The 15,499-nt window shown below is 44.3% G+C and overlaps 1 protein-coding gene across 3 annotated transcripts in view; it reads left to right on the top strand.

Annotated features, from left to right (window-relative positions):
* The window catches only part of atp6v1h (ATPase H+ transporting V1 subunit H), a 184,951-nt gene that overhangs the window by 50,623 nt on the left and 118,829 nt on the right, over positions 1 to 15,499 (top strand). For all 3 annotated transcript variants that reach the window (XM_068031839.1, XM_068031837.1, XM_068031838.1), the window contains exon 7: positions 6,540 to 6,587. In XM_068031839.1, the coding sequence (XP_067887940.1) occupies positions 6,540 to 6,587 (48 nt within the window). The remainder of the gene's footprint in view (positions 1 to 6,539; positions 6,588 to 15,499) is intronic.

Here is a 15,499-nt window from a genome sequence, read left to right as displayed (position 1 = left end):
TAGCTGCACATTGTTCATAAAATTCCTTTTGGTTCATGAAAATGGCCAAGTTCACGAGACCTACGCGATACAATGTGCGTGCAGTCAGTTGCACCCGCACCATGGAGACGCCTGTAATCTGCGAACGCTCCTGCTTGCTCTGCCTGCTAGTGTTTGGGAAGAGGGAATGAGAAAACTCTTTCTACGTGTATAGAGAGCCTCAGTGACATCCCTGATATAGAAATGCAGTGCAAACAGTGTGATGTTGCTTATAATCTCTAGCAGCAGTCTGGAAAGAGCCAGATGCATAAAAATTAAAGAGCAGTGGTCAACTTGAGAAGCAGCGATAGTGCGAGCGAGGTGTCAGCTGGGAAGGTGAGTTTCAGTTTTAAGTAACTTACCTTTTGTTCCAGCAGCTTTTTCTGAAGCTTTTGTTTCGGCGGACACGGGGACTGCTGGGTAAGTAAACTTATATATTCGGACAGTGGCTAAACCCGAAACATTACACGTGTAGTGTCTCCCACCCATCCTCCTCCTCTAACCAAAAAAAAAGGACTCTTGTGTGGAGGGTTTGGTAAGGTAAGGTTTTCCTTTTTTTTAAATCTCCGTTGTCAATTTAGTGCAGAGGGGATGGAAGCGAGGGCAGTTGCATGCTCCTCTAGCAGGATGTGGGAGGTGAGGGTCACCACTGGTGTCCCTGCTGACTTCACCTGTGAGAAGTGCACCCAACTCCAGCTCCTCGCAGACCGCGTTAGGGAACTGGAGCTGGATGAACTTCGAATCATTCAGGATGCTGAGGGGGTGATAGAGAGCAGTTATAGGGAAGTAGTGACACCTAAGTTACAGGATAAAGGTAGCTGGGTGACCGTCAGGGGAGGGAAAGGGAATAGGCGCACAGTGCAGGGATCCCCTGTGGCCGTCCCCCTCAATAATAAGTATACCGTTTTGGATATGGTTGAGGGGGACGACCTACCAGGGGAAAGCCACATTGGCCAGGTCTCAGTGCCAGAGCCTTGCCTAGTGGCTCAGAAGGGAAGGGGGGAGAATAGGAGAGCGATAGTGATAGGAGATTCAGTGGTTAGAGGAACAGACGGGAGATTCTGTGGTCGCGAACGAGACTCCCGGATCGTATGTTGCCTCCCGGGTGCCAGGGTCAGGGATGTCTCGGACCGAGTCTACAGGATTCTTAAGGGGGAGGGGGAGCAGCCAGAGGTCGTGGTACATATCAGTACCAATGACATAGCTAGGAAAAGGGATGAGGACCTGAAAAGCGAATATAGGGAGTTAGGTTGGAAGATGAAAGGCAGGACGAGCAGGGTAGTATTCTCAGGATTGTTACCGGTGCCACGTGCTAGTGAGGCTAGAAACAGAGAGCGAGTGCAGCTGAACACGTGGCTACAGAACTGGTGTCGGAGGGAGGGATTCAGATATGTGGATCATTGGGATACCTTCTGGGGAAGGTGGGACCTGTACAAGAAGGACGGGTTGCATCTGAACTGGAGGGGCACCAATATCCTGGGCGGGAGGTTTGCTAGAGCTCTTCGGGAGGGTTTAAACTAGTTTGGCAGGGGGATGGGAACCGGAGCTACAGATCAGTGGATGGGGTAGCTGTTGAACAGGCAGATACCGAGTGCAGAGAATCTGTGAGGAAGGTTAGACAGTTGACAGGGCAAAGTTGCAGCCAGTATGATGGGTTGAAGTGTGTCTATTTTAACGCAAGAAGTGTCAGGAATAAGGGTGATGAACTTAGAGCATGGATCAGTACTTGGAGCTACGATGTTGTGGCCATTACGGAGACGTGGATATCACAGGGGCAGGAATGGATGTTGGATGTTCCGGGGTTTAGATGTTTCAAAAGGAATAGGGAGGGAGGTAAAAGAGGTGGGGAGTGGCATTGCTAATCAGGGATAGTATCACAGCTGCAGAAAGGGAGGTCGTCGAGGAGGGTTTGTCTACCGAGTCATTATGGGTGGAAGTCAGAAACAGGAAAGGAGCAGTCACTTTGTTGGGAGTTTTCCATAGACCCCCCAATAGCAACAGAGACATGGAGGAACAGATTGGGAGGCAGATTTTGGAAAGGTGCAGAAGTAACAGGGTTGTTGTCATGGGTGACTTCAACTTCCCTAATATTGATTGGAACCTCCTTAGTGCAAATAGTTTGGATGGAGCAGTTTTTGTCAGGTGTGTCCAGGAAGGTTTCCTGACTCAATATGTAGATAGGCCGACTAGAGGGGAGACTATGTTGGACTTGGTGCTTGGCAACGATGCAGGCCAGGTGGCAGATCTGTCGGTGGGAGAGCATTTCGGTGATAGTGATCACAACTCCCTGACCTTTACTATAGTCATGGAGAGGGACAGGAGCAGATGGGATGGGAAAATATTTAATTGGGGGAGGGGGAATTACAATGCTATTAGGCAGGAACTGGGGAGCATAAATTGGGAACAGATGTTCTCAGGGAAATGCATGACAGAAATGTGGAGGTTGTTCAGGGAGCAGTTGCTGCGACTGCTGGATAGGTTTGTCCCGATGAGGCAGGGAAGGGATGGTAGGGTGAAGGAACCTTGGATGACAAGAGATGTGGAACAGCTAGTCAAGAGGAAGAAAGAAGCTTACGTAAGGTTGAGGAAGCAAGGATCAGACAGGGCTCTGGAGGGTTACAAGGTAGCCAGGAAGGAACTGAAGAATGGACTTAGGAGAGCTAGAAGGGGACATGGCGGGTAGGATTAAGGAAAATCCCAAGGCGTTCTACACTTATGTGAGGAACAAGAGGATGGCCGGAGTGGGAGTAGGGCCGATCAGGGATAGTGGAGGGAACTTGTGCCTGGAGTCGGAGGAGGTAGGGGAGGTCCTAAATGAATACTTTGCTTCAGTATTCACTAGTGAAAGGGACTTGGTCGTTTGTGAGGACAGCGTGGAACAGGCTGATCTGCTCGAACAGGTTGAGGTTAAGAGGGAGGATGTGCTGGAAATTTTGAATGATAGGACAGATAAGTCCCCGGGGCCAGACGGGATTTCCCCAAGGATATTACGGGAAGCGAGGGAAGAGATTGCTGTGCCTTTGGCGATGATCTTTGCGTCTTCACCGTCCACTGGAGTAGTGCCGGATGATTGGAGGGTGGCAAATATTGTTCCCTTGTTCAAGAAAGGGAATAGGGATAACCCTGGGAATTATAGACCAGTCAGTCTTACGTCGGTAGTGGACAAATTATTGGAGAGGATTCTGAGAGACAGGATTTATGATTATTTGGAAAAGCATGGTTTGATTATGGGCAGTCAGCATGGCTTTGTGAGGGGCAGGTCATGCCTCACAAGCCTTATTGAATTCTTTGAAGATGTGACAAAACACGTTGATGAAGGAAGAGCAGTGGATGTAGTGTATATGGATTTTAGCAAGGCGTTTGATAAGGTTCCCCATGGTAGGCTCATTCAGAAAGTAAGGAGGCATGGGATACAGGGAAAGTTGGCTGTCTGGATACAGAATTGGCTGGCCCATAGAAGACAGAGGGTGGTAGTAGATGGAAAGTATTCAGCCTGGAGCTCGGTGACCAGTGGTGTTCCGCAGGGATCTGTTCTGGGACCTCTGCTCTTTATGATTTTTATAAATGACTTGGATGAGGAAGTGGAAGGCTGGGTTAGCAAGTTTGCCGATGACACGAAGGTTGCTGGAGTTGTGGATAGTGTGGAAGGCTGTTGTAGGTTGCAACGGGACATTGACAGGATGCAGAGCTGGGCTGAGAAGTGGCAGATGGAGTTCAACCTGGAAAAGTGAAGTGATTCATTTTGGAAGGTCGAATTTGAATGCAGAATACAGGCTTAAAGACAGGATTCTTGGTAGTGTGGAGGAACAGAGGGATCTTGGGGTCCATGTCCATAGATCGCTCAAAGTTGCCACCCAAGTTGACAGGGTTGTTAAGAAGGCGTATGGTGTGTTGGCTTTCATTAACAGGGGGATTGAGTTTAAGAGCCGCGAGGTTATGCTGCAGCTCTATAAGGCCCTGGTTTGACCACACTTGGAATATTGTGTTCAGTTCTGGTCGCCTCATTATAGGAAGGATGTGGAAGCTTTAGAGAGGGTGCAGAGGAGATTTACCAGGATGCTGCCTGGACTGGAGGGCATGTGCTACGAAGAAAGATTGAGGGAGCTGGGGCTTTTCTCATTGGAGCGGAGAAGGATGAGAGGTGACTTGATAGAGGGGTACAAGATGATGAGAGGCATAGATAGAGTGGATAGCCAGAGACTTTTTCCCAGGGTGGAAAGGGCTATCACCAGGGGGCATAATTTTAAGGTGATTGGAGTAAGGTTTCGGGGAGATGTCAGAGGTAGTTTCTTTACACAGAGAGTGGTGAGTGCGTGGAATGCGCTGCTAGCGGTAGCAATAGAAGCAGATACATTGGGGGCATTTAAGCGACTCTTGGATAGGTACATGGATGATAGTAGAATGAAGGGTATGTAGTTAGTTTGATCTTAGAGTAGGTTAAAGGTTCGGCACAACATCGTGGGCCGAAGAGCTTGTACTGTGCTGTACTGTTCTATGTTCTATATCCTTGCCCTGCTTTGAGGTTGTAGTTGTAGCTGCAGCTGTTGGCAGATTTCACTTGAGCAATTTTGTGAAGTAAAGATGCCTCAAGCTTTGGACCTTGCTGAAATTGAGGTAAAATAATTGCTCCCTAAAGACCCTCGTGGATGTGGCTTCCTGCTAAGAGCCCTTCTGCCTTTCCTTCTCCTCCCCTCTTCTAGCAGCTTGTGCTGCTCTGTGGCATCTCTTCTGTCCCCCAGTCATGTTTGATTCCCAGAGGAAGGTCTACTAGGTTACCTGCGTCTAGAAGCAACTTGTTTCAGCACAAGCTTTTAAATGAACAACAAAATACTTCAACACCATGCATCCACTCCCTGTAGTCTGTTCAAACTGTAGCCAAGTATAGGAAAACTCCAAAAAACATGTGCAACACCAACAGCCTGAAGAAACAATCTGGCAACTAACCTGTAAATAGTTCATGATTCATTTGAATATTGTTCGTGCGAGTTCTTTCATTCTGTTTCATAACCTCGTGCAGCTGAGCATGACCAGATAGAGTTGGTCTGAATGTACATTTGGAAAATGGCAGCATGAATGTCAAGTCAGTGTTGCACACTGATTCGCATCATGTTCTGCATGCTGCCTTCAGGTGATCGTGCACGCAAACTGCTTTACCAAGCTGGCATGCTGCTCATTTCCTGTTGGAAGTGTGCATACGCATCTCAGACCCCATTTCTGATCATTATGTTGCTTAGCCACTGGAAAACCAGGCGCTACACAGCCCAATTTAGCCTCCACATGTGCTTAATAAATATGTGCAGATTGTCTTTGATTTAAAATGCTTCTAAATGTTCCCTAATTTCATCTCAAATTATGAAATTCTAAGCTAGTTCTGGATCAGGTCAAACATTGTGGGTATAAAAGAAAGACTAACATTTATATTGCACCTTTCTTGACCTCAAGGTATCCCAAAGAACTTTTCAATCAATTAAGTTCTTTTTGAATTGTAGTCACTGTTGGAACGTAGGAAACACAGCAGCCAATTTGTGCACAGCAAGGCAACAACTAAATAACCTGTTTTCGATGTTGGAAATGCAGGGATATTTTACTGAGTATTTTAAAATATTTGTGGTTTGTATTTTAATAAGATTTTATCTAACATTGTCAGGTTACTTATGAAATTTATGTTGACTGTACTTTTCAAGGAAGGAGCTTTTAAAGTTGACCAATTATAGATTTGACTTCTGTGGCCATGTCTCCCAATAAACAATGAGAGAACAAGAGTATTTTTAAAAATTCATTTGTGGGATGTCGGTGTCGTTGGCGAGGCCAGCATTTATTGCCCATCCCTGATTGCCCTTGAACTGAGTGGCTTGCTCGGTCATTTCAGCAGGCATTTTAAGAGTCAACCACATTGCTGTGGGACTGGAGTCGCATGTAGGCCAGATTAGGTAAGGACGGCAGATTTCCTTCCCTAAAGGGCATGAGTGAACCAGATGAATTTTTCAAAAATCGACAATGGTTTCATGATCACCGTTAGACTAGTTTTTTAATTCCAGATTTATTAATTGAATTCAAATTTCACCATCTGCTGTGTGAGCATTAGTCTGGGCTCTGGATTACTAGTCCAGTGACATTACCACGATGCCACTGCCTCCCCTTATGTTTTATTTGAGACAGGATAACTTTCCATGCCCATGCGTGCCCCTTGTAAGTGAATTTCATCCATAATTGAAAGGCTAACTTTGTTTCTCCATAGATGCTGCCAGACTAGCTGATTATTTCCAGCACTTTTGTTTTCATTTCATTCTTGAACTGGTGTACTGTGCAAAAACTTTATAACTGTCATGTAATTAAGGTGGCATCTGATTATCTGCTTCAAATAAAATTGCTACTTTGAATTTTGTGGCAGTGCTACACTAATGCAGTGCATGTTCATTGGTTTTGCAAATTGGGATTTGTCATCTTGCTAACTAAAGTATTAATGTATTTTCTATAGGATTGTGATTTATACAAAACATGTCATTTTTATTTTTTGTCAGAAGTTGCGTGCTGTGGGGTCTGAAGCAGGAACTGTTTCTCCAAGTGAGGTAAGTTGAAGAGAAAAATGTTGGGAATAGCATATGAAAGGTAGTGTAATTCATGCCGCTTCCTGATAGCGGAGCACAATGCTGTAAATTATAAATGGAAGTATTTTTGGGAGACCTAAGGAGGGGGAATAGTTAAATGCTATATAAATGCAAGCTTTGTTGAATCAATCATTAAAAGTGTTTTTTAGGTGATGGAGTCGTGGTGGAGAGGGAGGTGGGGAAGAAACCAAAACTATTCTTGCCAGGACCTAGTGCTGCTCTTGTACTGAGATGAAACATCCAGCAAAATCAGTGATTGTAATTGTAATTTGTTTCTCTTTGTCTGAAGCATCAAAATGAAATGTAAACTTCAACTCTTTTCTGCTGTTACTTTGCTAAGAAAAAATCTTATCAAATGTAACAATTTTTTTATTTAGTAAATACAACATGTTCCCTGTGCAATTATTGAAATTTTGCAATACAAAATGCTGGTGTGCAATTTTATTAAAATCACCCGTTTTTGGTCATCATGTAAGATCAATTAGATCACCTCTCTCAACCCCTCCACTACTTCTGTTGTCACGCTGCTTGTCTGAAATCTTGTACGACGTCAGTGGTTCTCAAACTTTTTTGGTTGAAGGACTCCATTTCAAATGAGTTAGTATTCACAGAACCCCCAATCTAAACGATAAGACTATATACTACTTATAAAATGAAAGTGCTATATGATGTATTTTAACAATACTTTTAAGAAAGTAGTTAATTACTTGTAATGATTTGAGGACTGTTGCAGGGAGTGATGAGACAGGCCAGCCAAGAGATGAAGGATAAGTGTGACTCCACTAACCACCTTCTAGTGCAGGGGTCGGCAATTTTCATAACGAGCCATTTTTAAGTTTAGTCAAAAATGCAATATCTTAAGAGCCACAGTGCTGTTACTCAAATGCCAACAATAATGAAAAGCAAGACTGAGGTGGGAGATGGGCATATTTATATTTGCATAAATAAGATGATGGATGCAAAAATAAGAAATGGAAAAAAATCTTTAATTCGATTCCTTGCTGTTGGATTTGTTTGGAGAGTCGTTCGATATCTGGACAGTATGCGGTTTTCATTTTCAAGCAGGACTGTAAACGCTCAGCATTCATTTGGCTTCTCAATTTGCTTTAAATGAAATTCATACTTGAATACACTTGCTGAAACGGGTAAGTCGATCCAAAGATGGACATTATGCCATATGCATATCTCTTCACATTACTGTAAGTGTCTTGTTACGGTTAAGTGAGAAGGGGTCAAAGGGCTTCCCTCTTTTCACCCTCCTTGTTTGACCACAACAGGTTTATTTATTTCTTAAACTGGATTTACTAGCCAATTCAGTAGGTGTTTGTTTACTTTTTTTTAATTCATTCATGGGATGTGGGCGTCGCTGGCTAGGCCAGCATTTATTGCCCATCCCTAATTGCCCTTGAGAAGGTGGTGGCGAGCTGCTGCCTTGAACTGCTGCAGTCCATGGGTGAGGTAGGTACACCCACAGTGCTGTTAGGGAGGGAGTTCCAGGATCTTGACCCAGCGACAGTGAAGGAACGGCAATATAGTTCCAAGTCAGGATGGTGTGTGACTTGGAGGGGAACTTGCAGGTGGTGGTGTTCCCATACATTTGCTGCCCTTGTCCTTCTAGTTGGTAGAGGTCACGGGTTTGGAAGGTGCTGTCTCAGGAGCCTTGGTGCGTTGTTGCAGTGCATCTTGTAGCTGGTGCACACTGTTGCCACTGTGCATCGGTGGTGGAGGGCATGAATATTTGTGAATGGGGTGCCAATCAAGCGGGCTGCTTTGCCCTGGATGGTGTCGAGCTTCTTGAGTGTTGGAGCTGCACCTATCCAGGCAAGTGGAGAGTATTCCATCACACTCCTGACTTGTGCCTTGGCATGCTGAGCAGGCCTTGGAGAGTCAGGAGGTGAGTTACTTGCCGCAGGATTCCTAGCCTCTAACCTGCTCTTGTAGCCATGGTTTTTAATCTGGCTACTCCAGTTCAGTTTCTGGTCAATGCTAGCCCCTAGGATGTTGATAGTGGGGGATTCAGCAATGGTAATGCCATTCAATGTCAAGGGGAGATGATTAGATTCTCGTTGGAGTTTTCCCCCTGATTCCCATTGACTTCAGTTTTGTTCGGGCTCCTTGATGCCATACTCAGTCAAATGCTGCCTTGGTGTGAAGGGCAGTCACTCTCACCTCACCTCTTGAGTTCAGCTCTTTTGTCCATGTTTCAATCAAAGCTGTAATAAGGTCAGGAGCTGAGTGGCCCTCGTGGAACCCAAACTGAACATCACTGAGCAGGTTATTGCTAAGCAAGTGCCCCTTGATGACGCCTTCCATCACTTTACTGATGATTGAGAGTAGACTGATGGGGCGGTAATTGGCCGGGTTGGACATGTCCTGCTTTTTGTGTACAGGAGACACCTGGGCAATTTTCCACACTGCCGGGTAGATGCCAGTGTTGTAGCTGTACTGGGGCATGACAAGATCTGTGGCACAGGTATTCAGTACTAATGTCGGAATATTGTCAGGGCCCATTGCCTTTGCAGTATCCAGTGCCCTCAGCCGTTTCTTGATATCATGCAGAGTGAATCGAATTGACTGAAGTCTGGCATCTGTGATGCTGGGGACTTCAGGAGGAGGCCGAGATAGATCATCAACTTGACACTTCTGGCTGAAGATTGTTGCAAATGTTTCTGCCTTATCTTTCGCACTGATATGCTGGGCTCCCCCATCATTGAGGATGGGGATATTTGTGGAGCCACCTCCTCCAGTTAGTTGTTTAATTGTCCACCACCATTCACGGCTGGATGCGGCAGGACTGCAGAGCTTGGATCTGATCCGTTGGTTATGGGATTGCTTAGCTCTGTCTATCGCATGCTGTTTACACAGTTTGGTACGCAGATAGTCCTGTGTTGTAGCTTCACCAGGTTGACCCCTCATTTTGAGGTATGCCTTGTGCTACTTCTCGCATGCCCTCCTGCACTCTTCATTGAACCAGGGTTGGTCTCCTGGCTTGATGGTAATACTTACTTACTTACTATAATCATAAAAAGAGCCAATCAGACAGGTATTCATGAGTTTAACAAAGAAAGAGGTTGACGTTATTGTATCTAAACCGAACTAATAATAATGAACAACACACTAACTTTCACTCTCACACACACTGGAGGTTTACATGCACCTACAGGGTGGGGAAAGGTAGATTTTGTTGAATTAGAGTCATAAAACAAAAGGGTATACAGGCTCTGTGGGGTTTGGTGATTCAGTTGTCTTCTAGCTGAATTCAGTGGTCCTGAGGCTTTTAGTTTGAAGAGTTAGATGACTGGTTCGGTTGGGCTCTTAGAGATAGCGATGCGGATGATTTCCTCCAATGTGGTTTCTGATTGTAGCCGAATTTTGCAAAGTTGGTAAGTCAGGATTTGAAAGCTTCCAAGCTGGAATGGAGAGAGGGACCCCCAGTTAGGGTCTGCACATGTCAAAATCCAGTTGCTTCTTTGCTGCAGAGTAAACACCCACTTAAAACCACAGTTGGGGAGGGGCTTGTCATGTGACAGTCACTCAGTGATTCAAACATAGCAGTTAGCAGTATTTCTTCTTGCAAACAGTTCTCATAAACGTCCTGGGTCTCAGTTCTTGCTAGGGAATTGGCAGACATTTTGTCTCCTTCCTCACAGTCCTTGCATGTAGGATACAATGTTGCAAGTTAGGTGACCATCCTAAGCTGTTGGCAGTCATATTTTTTGCAATGTCTCTTTTTAAAAAATAAATAAATAAATTCAGATCTCCAGTCAGTGGATTAAAGAATATCATTCAATAAAGCACATTGTTATAAATGTCTGGTAAAGAATTCCAAGCTTCAAAGACCATTTGTATTTTTTTAAGATTATGCATTTCAGTCCATCTGTTTTGAAGTGCCAAAGTAGATATCTCCGTTTCTAGATTTTGGGTTTCCAAGTTGCTGAGTTTAGAAATGCACATAGCTTTATCATGCAAATCTGCCAGAGCAAGTTCTAATTCTGCTTAGCTCAATCCTGAAAATGCTGAAAAGTTGAGTGTTGAGATGTCTGGTTAAAGAGGTTTTAACACAAATTGTAAAGTTGCCCTTTCCGTTCTAAATTCCTGGAAACATCCTGCAAAAACATCTTGTATTTTCAGAAACACATTTTTTTGTTTTTCCTTTTCCAGTTTACAGTTTAGTTGTGCTTTGAATTGTTTCACTGATGGGAAATGAGCAAGGGAACCTGCCTCAGTGTCTCTCGGAAACTGTGCTAAATTGTACTCCGATGAAAGTAATTCTTCCAAAAGGAAGAAAGTTGTGTTTGCCTTTCCTTGCAGCTTTCTTTTGAGGTCATTTAAATATGTGATGTCTGTCATGAAGTGAAATTTCAGCAACCACTGTGGATCTGTTAATTGCACATTCACAGCCCTTTTCTTGCATCACTTCTTCCTTCACTTCTTCGAAACTGGTTCAAGAATGGGTTTGATCGATCAAGGTTAGGACCGTACATGAGTCCTTAATGAACAACATGCAACTCCAGAGCCGCAGGTTGCCAACTCCTGTTCTAGTGCATGCCAACTGAACTGCTTTTAATGTGGTTATAGATTGCCTGTTAATAGTACATACACCCAATCAGTTTACAGATCACATCCATTATACAGTATTGGCTAAATCAGTATTTACAGCAGTCTTGCCATATTTAGACATTCGATGGGCTCAAAGCAGGTTGCTATTTTTATTTTTTAAAAATAACTTGCATAAACATGCGAGTTTCCATCCCTCCAATTCTATTAGAGTACTCACTTGTGCATGACATTCTTGAACATTTTATAGATCTGTGCAAATCCAGCCCATCATAAACCTCCAGACCCATTTGCTGTGCTATGTTGTGTAGGACCCTGCGAGCAACTATGATCTGTGACATCGTAGCTAGCAAATTTTGTAGAGGACATCCAGAATTATCAGAGCTGTTGATCTTTAACTTCAGCATTCCTTTGCTTGATAATGCACTGCATGTTTTTTTTTAGAGATACAGCACTGAAACAGGCCCTTCGGCGCACCGAGTCTGTGCCGACCAACAACCACCCATTTATACCAACCCGACAGTAATCCCATATTCCCTAACACCTACCTACACTAGGGGCAATTTACAATGGCCAATTTACCTATCACCTGCAAGTCTTTGGCTGTGGGAGGAACCGGAGCACCCGGCGAAAACCCACGCGGTCACAGGGAGAACTTGGAAACTCCGCACAGGCAGTACCCAGAATCGAACCCGGGTCCCTGGAGCTGTGAGGCTGCGGTGCTAACCACTGCGCCACTCTGCTGCCTTGATGAGGCTGGCAATGTAGCTTTGATGTGGTTGAGTGAATGGTTTTCTCAAGTGTCATTAGCTACGACTTAAGAAGATATTCCTTGTCCCCATGCAGCTATCCTGTCAGGTTGGTCCCAGGTAGAAATATTTTGGGGATATTAGACAATTGGCTTATGAAGACATCATAGTAGCTCCCAGGGAATGCAGACGTATGTGAACCTCTTTATGGTTGCAGACAAGTTGAACATTAATGGATTGGAAGTCCTGTGGTTCGCATGCCTCTGGTTGGTTAAAGGGTGCAATCTATGATCTGCACCTCTGGGCATGCTTGCTTGCTGTGTCTAAATCTCCATGATACAGAAGTGTTGTCTATCTGTTGATCCTGGAAAATAACCCATCCACCACTTGTCTGTTGCATTTGTATGCTGCCTCTGCAAGAACCCTCTGTCTCCTGACACACCCTGGAAGGAGCCACAAGCAAAGAAATTCAGTGCATTGGTTACTTTCATTGCCACTAGCATGGCACGGCATGCATGCCTGGTCCAATCAACAGAAAGTAGCCCTTCAGTAGGCTTCAGAGGTTGGCGAGCACATGCAACTTCAAATGTAGCCCAGGGACCAAGGAAACTAATCCTTTGCCTGTACAGCTGTTGGGTGGTATGGCCTTCTGTGAGCACATGACTCTACACTGCTACCTTCTCCGTTGTCCTTCTGAGCTTGCTGTTGCTTCTCTTCCTCCTGCTCTTCATCAGACCATAACACTGCAGTAATGGTGGCACTGTGATGGTCTTCTCCCTTGACCATCTGGAGCCAAGGGCTGTGACACAACTATAGCCTACAATGAACTGCAGAGGCACCTGTGAGTGCAGCAGCTTTCTCATTGAGACTTAAGGTTCTAAATAAATTCACAATTCTAAAGGGGGTGCAGTAGCAGAGGGCCCTGGGTGTATATGTGTATAAGTCATTGAAGGTGGCAGGACAGGTTGAGAGAGCGGTTAATAAAGCATGCAGTGTCCTGGGCTGGGCTTTATTAATAGGAGCATTGAGTACAAGAGCAAGGAGATTATTTTAAACTTATATAAGACACCAGTTCAGTCTCAGCTGGAGGCAGCCCAGTTTTGGGTGCCGCACTTTAGGAAGGATGTGAAGGCATTGGAGAGAGTGCAGAAAAGATTCACGAGAATAGTTCCAGCGATGAGGAACTTCAGTTATAAAGACAGATTGGAGAAGTTGGGACTGTTTTCCTTGGGGAAAAAATAGACTGAGAGGTGATTTCATAGAGGTATTCAAAATCCTGAGGCGTCCAGACAGAGTGGATAGGGATAAACTGTTCCCACTCGTGAAAAGATCAAGAAAGAGAGGGCAGAGATTTAAAGTAATTGTTATAAGAAGCAAAAGCAACATAAGGAAAAACTACTTCATGCAGCAAGTGATTAAGGTCCAGAATGCACTGTCTGAGAGTGTGGTGGAGGCAGGTTCAATTGAAGCATTCAAAAGGGAATTAGACTGTTATATGAAAAGGAAGAATGTGCAGGGTTACGGAAGAAAAGGTGGGGGGAATGGCACCAAATTAATTGCTTGTTCGGAGAGGTGGTGCAGACATGATGGGCCGAATAGCTGCCTCCTGCACTGTAACGATTCTGTGATAAACGTCCTACTGATCCAGTCTCTGTATTCTAGCGAACTTGCCAACCCATGAGATACCTATGTTCCAATAGTTAAATCCAATTCTGGTTCCTTTTATAGCATTATAGGACCCCAATTTAAATCTGTTTGCTAGCCCCCTCTCTAGCACAGGACACTGATTGGACCTGCTGACAGCATCACTAGATTCAGCCTCTGCGGACAGATGGGGCACACAGATGCTCATGACAATTTGCATTTACACAGCACCTTAAACATCTCAAACCATTTCACAGAGGGGAATCAGACACCACAGCCTCAATATTAGCATCATAGTATGGTGATACAGGGTTGGGCAAGGGGGTAAATATTTAAACATCAGCTAACATGCCCCAACCCGACAACTGCTGTGGTGTCTGATTCCACAGCAGTTGTCGGGTTGGGGCATGTTAGCTGGTGTTTAAATATTTACCCCCTTGCCCAACCCTGTATCACCATTCTGTGATGCTAATATTGAGGTTGTGGTGTCTGATTCCCCTTTGAGAAATGGTGTGAGATATTTTATGCTGATTAAGGTGCTGTGTAAATGCAAATTATTGTCATGAGCATCTGTGTGCCCCATCTGTCCGCAGAGGCTGAATCTAGTGATGCTTATTCTCTGTGTTTTCTAATCCTGAGCTGAGCTATGTATGTGCACCTGTTTTTCACAAATATTGCCTTTTCCAGCCTCTTGAACATTGATTACTTATGCTGCTTCTGTGGAAGCTTTATCCTTGCCTTTAGTAATTTGGGATTTATTTCTCAGTTGTTATCCTTGTTTGTCTTGCAGAGGCTTCTCTTCATCCAGTTTGGGGAATCCTCAATTATATGACATTCCTCTGACATGAAATTTATATTCCCCACTCTCTGCGCAGAGTTTGAGCTTTCAGCCACTTCTCCCGTGCCCTCTGGAATTCTGTTTGGAAGCAATTTTTCCTATTGCCTTGAGCTTCTTTTCAAACCTTCCTAAATGTCTGCTTTTGATTGTGCCTCTGGTTTCAACTCTCCAGAAATTTGCTTATTTCTTGCTCGCTGCACTCTTAAAGCACTTTTAAGACATTCTCCTATATGAGTGCAAAATACTGCAGATGCAAGAAATACTCAGCAGGTCTGACAAAGGGTCATTGACTTGAAATTTTAATTTTGTTTCTCTCTCCACAGATGCTGCCAGATCTGATGAGTATTTCCAACATTTTTTATTTTTACTCCTGTATGAGTAATGCTTTCTAAATTCATGAGGTTGTAGTAAACTAGTACATGGCCACAGACAGACCTGAAAGCAAAAATAGAGAACGTTTGCATCCATCTTTCCCTCGGAAGAAAGCACTGCCAAAGTCATAGTGAAAGAGGAGGTAATTGAGATACTGAATGGGCTTAAAAATTGATAGAGGTCTTCAAAAGGCTGTCCATACTTAAACTTGATAAATCACTGGGACCAGACGGGCTGCATCCAAGGATGTTGAGGGATGGAAGAGGGGAAATTGCAGAGGTACTAGATATAAGGGTGGTGCCATAGGACTGGAGGATTTGCAAGTGCTACACCCTTGTTCAAAAAAGGCTGTAAGGATAAGCCCAGGAACTACAGGCCTGTCAGTTTAACCTCGGTGATGGGAAAGCTTTTAGAGATGATAATCTGGGACTAAATTAATAGTCGCTTGGACAAGTGTAGATTAATTAGGGAAAGCCAGCACAGATTGGTTAAAGGTCAATTTTGTTTAACTTGATTGAGTTTTTTAAATGTAATTGATGTGTATATGGAGAAGAACGGGTAGGCGGTGGCGTAGTGGTATTATCGCTGGACTAGTAACCCAGAGACCCAGGGTATTTCTCTGGGGACATGGGTTCGAATCCCACCACAGCAGAAGGTGGAATTTGAACTTCATTAATAAATCTGGAATTAAAAAGCTAGTCTAATGACGGCCA

This window comes from Heterodontus francisci, chromosome 5, assembly GCF_036365525.1.
Source record: "Heterodontus francisci isolate sHetFra1 chromosome 5, sHetFra1.hap1, whole genome shotgun sequence".
Lineage (NCBI taxonomy): Eukaryota > Metazoa > Chordata > Chondrichthyes > Heterodontiformes > Heterodontidae > Heterodontus > Heterodontus francisci.
This window is presented reverse-complemented; position numbering and strand designations above follow the sequence as displayed.